Source organism: Cynara cardunculus, unplaced genomic scaffold, assembly GCF_001531365.2.
Source record: "Cynara cardunculus var. scolymus isolate 2C unplaced genomic scaffold, CcrdV1 Un_Scaffold_7543, whole genome shotgun sequence".
Lineage (NCBI taxonomy): Eukaryota > Viridiplantae > Streptophyta > Magnoliopsida > Asterales > Asteraceae > Cynara > Cynara cardunculus.
Window position 1 is genome coordinate 5,816 of NW_020203609.1, and position 6,185 is coordinate 12,000.

General features: G+C 37.5%; 1 protein-coding gene across 1 annotated transcript; it reads right to left on the reverse strand.

Moving 5' to 3' along the window:
• Positions 1-402: 402 nt before the first annotated feature.
• On the reverse strand, positions 403-2,089 carry LOC112504958 (the record flags this gene model as incomplete). Its single annotated transcript, XM_025108913.1, has 3 exons — positions 1,214-2,089; positions 1,040-1,157; positions 403-988 (listed from the first exon to the last, which is right to left on the reverse strand). Coding segments are annotated over exons 1-3 (1,580 nt in total), but the record flags the coding sequence as incomplete, so codon positions are not given.
• Between the last annotated feature and the right edge of the window lie 4,096 nt (positions 2,090-6,185).

Below are 6,185 nucleotides of genomic sequence, written 5' to 3' on the forward strand. Positions count from 1 at the left end.
GATCACGAACTTGTCTAGATACGGTCGACATACTCTATTCATCAAATCCATGAAGACTGCTAGTGTGTTTGTTAGACCAAAAGGCATAACTAGGAACTCGTAATGACCGTATCGAGTCTTAAACGCCGTCTTGGGAATATCCTCTTCTCGCACTCTCATTTGATGATATCCAGACCTAAGATCGATCTTCAAGAAGTATGTAGCTCCTTGAAGTTGGTCAATTTTTCATCAATCCGGGGAAGGGGGTATCGGTTCTTAACAGTCAACTTGTTGAGTTCTCTATAATCGAGATACATTCGAAAAGATCCATCCTTCTTTTTGACAAACAAAACTGGAGCTCCCCAAGGTGAAGAGCTGGGTCTGATGAATCCTTTATTGAGTAATTCCTGAAGTTGTTCCGACAGCTCCTTCATCTCAGATGGTGCTAACAGATATGGTGCTTTTGCCACGGGTGCTGCCCCAGGAATTAGTTCTATGTGGAACTCAACTTGTCTTGGTGGGGGTATTCCAGGCAATTCATTTGGGGATACTTCGGGAAAGTCCCGAATTATAAGAATATCTTGAACGCGTTTTTCTTCAGCTTTCTTATCCATAACGTGAGCTAGAAAGGCAATGCATTCCTTTCTCAAATACTCTCGCATCTTCAAACACGTCATGATTTTAATAACCCTTCTGGGTTTCTCTCCGTGTACTTCGAGTATTCCCCCTTCAGGTAACAAAATTCGAACGATCTTCTCGAAACAACTAATTTCAGCTCGGTTCTTGGATAACCAATCCATGCCCACAATTATGTCAAAACTTCCTAGTTGGATCGGGATTAAATCTATATGAAAATCCCTACTAGTCAAGTTTAAAGTGCAGTCCATTATTATGTCTTTGGCCTTACACTCTTGACCGTTGGCATATTCAATGATGTATACTTCTTTCAACTTTTGAGGTCTTAGATTTATTTTTGGTCTAAAATCTAATGACACAAAACTCCTATCCACTACAGAATCAAATAGTATAGATACGTAATGATTATTTAAGAGAAACGTACCTGTAACTACATCTGGATTCTGCCTTGCTTCCTCAGCTCCAATCTCAAACACTTGGCCTCTTGCCGGACCTCCTTGATTTCCTTGGTTGGCTGGTCGTGCATGGTTAGTGTTCGGTCTCTGGTTCCATCGTGGACATGCATTCCGAAAGTGATCTAGGCTTCCACACTCGAAACATGCCCGCCTTCCTGTGCTCCTGCAATCTTTGGCATAGTGACCTCCTTTGTTGCATTTTTGACAGATAATACATCGTCCGGCATGTTGTTTATTGCACTTCTCACACCTTTGATAAGTTCTTTTCTCCTTCTCTGCTGATGAGTCTGAATCTCGTAGTTTTCTGATATTTTTAGAGCCTTTCCCATTCTTCCCCCAGATTGCCTTCGTGTAGGTTCCTCCATCTTTCTCTTCCCTGAAGCCTTATCTTTTACAAACATTCCTGAACGAGTAGCATTGTTGGTGAGTTTGGTTGCCGAACTTACTGCCTCTTGTAGGGTTTTTGGGTTTCCCGAAGTAACATCCCCGCGTATCACCGGAGATAATCCCCAAATATATCTATCAACTCGATTCTCTTCAGGTGTCACTAGATGCGGTACCATTTTTGCCAACTCATGAAAACGTACAGTATAAGAGTCTATATCATTTCCTCTCATTTCATGATTCCGTAATTCTGTTTCCAGTTTCTGGATCTCGCTCCTTGGACAATACTCTTCTTTCATCATCCTCTTAAAATCTTCCCACGTAAGACCGTTGGCGACTTCCTGGCCCCGAGTTTGTACTTGGGTATTCCACCAAGTTAATGCTCGTCCTTGTAATAGACATGCAGCAAACTCTACTTTCTTCCCTTCGGTACATTTGCTAATATGGAGCATAGACTCCATGCTCTCTAACCAAGTCAGTAATCCCACGGCTCCCTCAGTCCCATGAAATTCCTTCCGATTACAACTCATAAAGGATTTGTACGTACATTCTCTATTTCCCGACCCTTGATTGTTGTTTTTATTATTATTCAGGCCAGCTGCCACTTGGCTAACAATGTTTGGAAATGCTGCCATGAGTTGCTCGGATACAAGTCATGCAACTTCGGAATCATCCCTTCTCGGAGGCATTGTTCTAAAAAACAATTTTAAATTGGGTTTTGGTCAACTTATGTTACTATGGCCATAATAAATCTACTTACTAAATCATACGTATCTTATAACATACATCTAACATTATTCATGAAAACATATACTCCAAAACAACATGCGATAAATAGATAACATGTATTAATTTCATAAATAGCCAAAGCAAACCAAACATTAGTTTTAAAATACAACCGAAAAGACATTAAATTGTTTAAATTTAAACATATAGGCTACAAGCCCCAAAAGAAGGTATTATCCACCCAAAAGTTTCAAAATAACGGGAGTTCCCTAACGCATTAACACCCTAATCAATATCCCTATTATCATCACCAAAGCTCCTACCGCCCAAAACAAGTACGCGTACAATCTCCGAATTGCCTTCCTAGTCTCGAAAGCGACCTCCATAATCCATGTAGTAAGATCATCCTGTGTGAGCAAGACTGTAAAAATGTCGTCTAAGGACTGCTGGACGTGATTAAGTGTATGACGGTGGGACTGTAACTGACTGCTCAAGCCTGAGGCCCAAAAGTTGTCCGCTGCAGTCATTCCCCGAGGCTGTGGCACAGGAACTCCAATTGCTGGGGGAGGAGGGGTCATGCTCCGCGATCGGGACTGCGATCCAGCTGGCTCGCTCAGAGGCTCGAAGGGAACTGCGATAGTCACCCTCCTAGGAGGGAGAACACACTTTCGGGCGGTTCTCATGATCCTAGGTCCTCGCGACGGACCAGCCACATCGACCGGAGGTGGCGTAGGTACAGATGATTCAACAGAAGTCTCTCGGGTGGCCGTGTCACTTTCCTTGGATGGGTCACTCTCCTCATGGACGGGTTGGTTTCTCCTAGGGAGGCTGGTAAAGTAACCGAATTCGTCAGGGGAGTGCTCAGGGAATGAGGATGAGTGAGACATTTTTAAACTGTGACAGTAACAATTTTAATTACTAACTGTACTTAAGTAAATAATAATTCATAAAATGAAAATACTCATGCAACTCACAATTATGCTTTTCCTTTGGGCAAGAAATTTTTATTTTAGCCGACTTCTAATATAATTGTTCCTTGTCCCTCCTTAAACATATTAAATTAGACATAGGTGATCAGGCTTTGCCTAATTATAATATGTTAAGTCAACTCTTAGTCCAATTATACCAGTATTAAGTTTTTTTTTTCTAAAAAAAAATTAAATTGGTTTAGAAAATATATATTTTTTTTAAAATCATTTGGTTATAGTATTTGGTTTTAATAGAAAACCGGTGTTCTCTATAACCTATGGCTCTGATACCAAGTCTGTCACACCCCGCTAAAGCAGAAACACGAGGAGTGATAGTTCAAGATTTCACAGCGATAGGGTGAAAACAACACCAATTGTCCATTCAAATACATAACATATAAAGTCCGTAATTACATCATACAAGTTCAAAGTTTTTAACAACAAGGTGTAAGCAAAGTTTTCAAAAAAAAGATTTCAAATATAAATATGGTTGATGTCGTTGCGCCCCGAACATAAACGTTATCAGTTAACCTTTCTTACCCTTGAAAAGCATAATAAAACAAGGTCAACCACAAAGAGCTGGTGACTTCACAGGTTTTCAATATTACAAACCTCCTTTTGCATAAGCGAATATGAGCAAATTAAATTTTTAATGGCACTTAATTTACTTTGAAAGAAAATCTTGGATTGTTCAAGGCAATTTGTACTCTAATTTTAAGTATATAAAGAGCCACCACTAAACCTTTCGACCCCATAAAACGGTTTTTAATTCTACCTTAGCGGTGGGACTAATACCTCACATATGTAGAACCTTTGTTTTTAAGTATAGTGCACCCTTACCTGTAGTTTCTAGGTGGGATTGCTATCCACACCCCTACTTATCGGTTTTTAGGTGGGATTGTCCATCCAAATAGCGCTATCCACAAATACCCTCGGCTCCTCACTTGAGTTAATAGTAGTGTACAAACTTTTCTGTTACATTTTACTCAATATAACTATTAGTGTACACGCTTTAGTGCCCACAACATCAAATTAACAAAATTTCAAATTCATAATGAAAATAGCTCATATAATTCATTCAATCATGCTTTTCACCCCAAAACGTAATAAATACTTTGAAAGAGGGGCTATGAATTCTCACACTTTTGCAAAGCTCTGCTAAACAAAAACATGATCCGGTCCCCACACTTTGGCTTAACGTTTCCCTATCAAAGAGAAATATCCAAAACTGTCACTTATGGGTTTAAAACTACTTATAGGGATTAATAAGTCCTAAGTCTATAATTGTCTACATATGTCCAACTTGATTATCTACAGTCCAATTATACATAATGCACATATGCTCGTTAATATAGTAATTTATACCGGAAGTAATGTTATAATCCATTAAATGATCAAAATTTATAAAATCAAATAATTCCAGAATTTCACTTTTGGACAGAAACTAATAGCACTAAAAATGATCAATTTATAGAGACTTCTAAAATGACATAGTTTCCTATCTTTTTATATGGGATATAGTACTGAGTTATGCTCATTGTGACCAAATTTCATGCATTTTAGACATGTAAAAAATGGTTCAAATAATTTATGCAATACAATATGTCACAATTGGTATGGCAGATTACACCATGTTAGTAAAATACTCATTTGAAGAGTTCTACTAATTGTTTTGCAGAAAATCCAGTTGGATTATAAACTCAACACCTAAATGAAACTTTTAAGATAAGAATCACTCATTTTGGATGAGTTAAGAGGAAGATATGGCACCATAAAGTTACATGCACACATACGTCATTAGTTGACAGATTGCACACTTAACTTTAATAWATTGKTTAATGCCTCAAAACTTCATATTTTTGAGTGAAACTGGGTTCATATGAACCCTAACTCATAAAAGAATATTTCAGAAGAAGAATCATGTACTAAGAGCAAGTAATAAAAGAGATATTAACACATAAAGTAGGATCTACCTACTGATGGTTTCACAGTTTGCACACCTAAAGTGTTTTATGTGTTTGGAGCTCAAAACTCCATATTGTTATGTGATTCCACTTGCATGAAGAATATAACTCATATAGTTAATTTTCAAAGGAAGAATCATCCTTTTTCATTGAGTTTTGAAAGAGATATGGTCATTAGAACATGCATATACAAATCTGTCAGTTTTGGACAGATTGCATACTCATTTTGTTTTGAGTAGTTGAAACCTCAAATCACCATATTTTTGAATGAAATCAGTGTCATTTGAAAGGTAACTCATTAAATTAACTTCCAAAAGAAAAATAAATTATTTGGATGATTATTTATAGAGTTATGGTTGTTTAAAGTAGGGTTTACCTACTGAAAAACTCCCAGATGCACATGGATCTTGTTTTGAGTATTTGGGGAGTCAAAACCTAATGTTTTTGAGTGAGACCAATTGGATTAAAACCCCAACTCAATAGATGAACTTTTAGAAGAAGATTCATGACATTTGAACATATTATTTGCAAGAAATGGACGATTTATGCACATGCATGCAATCTGTCAGCACTTAAAATGTCATTTTTTAGGAATCAAACCCACATGCAACATGATTTTACCTATTTTCTTGAGTTCTAATGTTTGGGTCATAGATTACYACCATCATATGAACATTTTTACATGTTTTTGGTGTGTAATATCTCCTTACAACTCAGAAATTTTCGGAGGGTAGAAGAAGATAGTTTAAAATGCAAGAAAAGTGGGTTTTTCCCCCAAAGTTTGCAAGAAATTGGTGGAGATGAAGTAGCTACCTTGATTGATGATGAGAAGGATGTAATATCTTCAAAATATTTGCTATTTTGATGGAAAAATATGAAGAAATTGGCTGGAGTATGAAGGATGAAGAAGGTGATCTTGAGAGCTTCTTGAGTTTAGAGAGAGAGAGAGAGAGAGTTTCATATTTTGAAATGTGAAAATGAGTTGTAAGTGGAGAAAATAATGATATTTATATGTGGATATTAGGAGGGAGGGGGGGTGGCCGGCCATGGGGGGCCCAAGCCGAAAAATATAT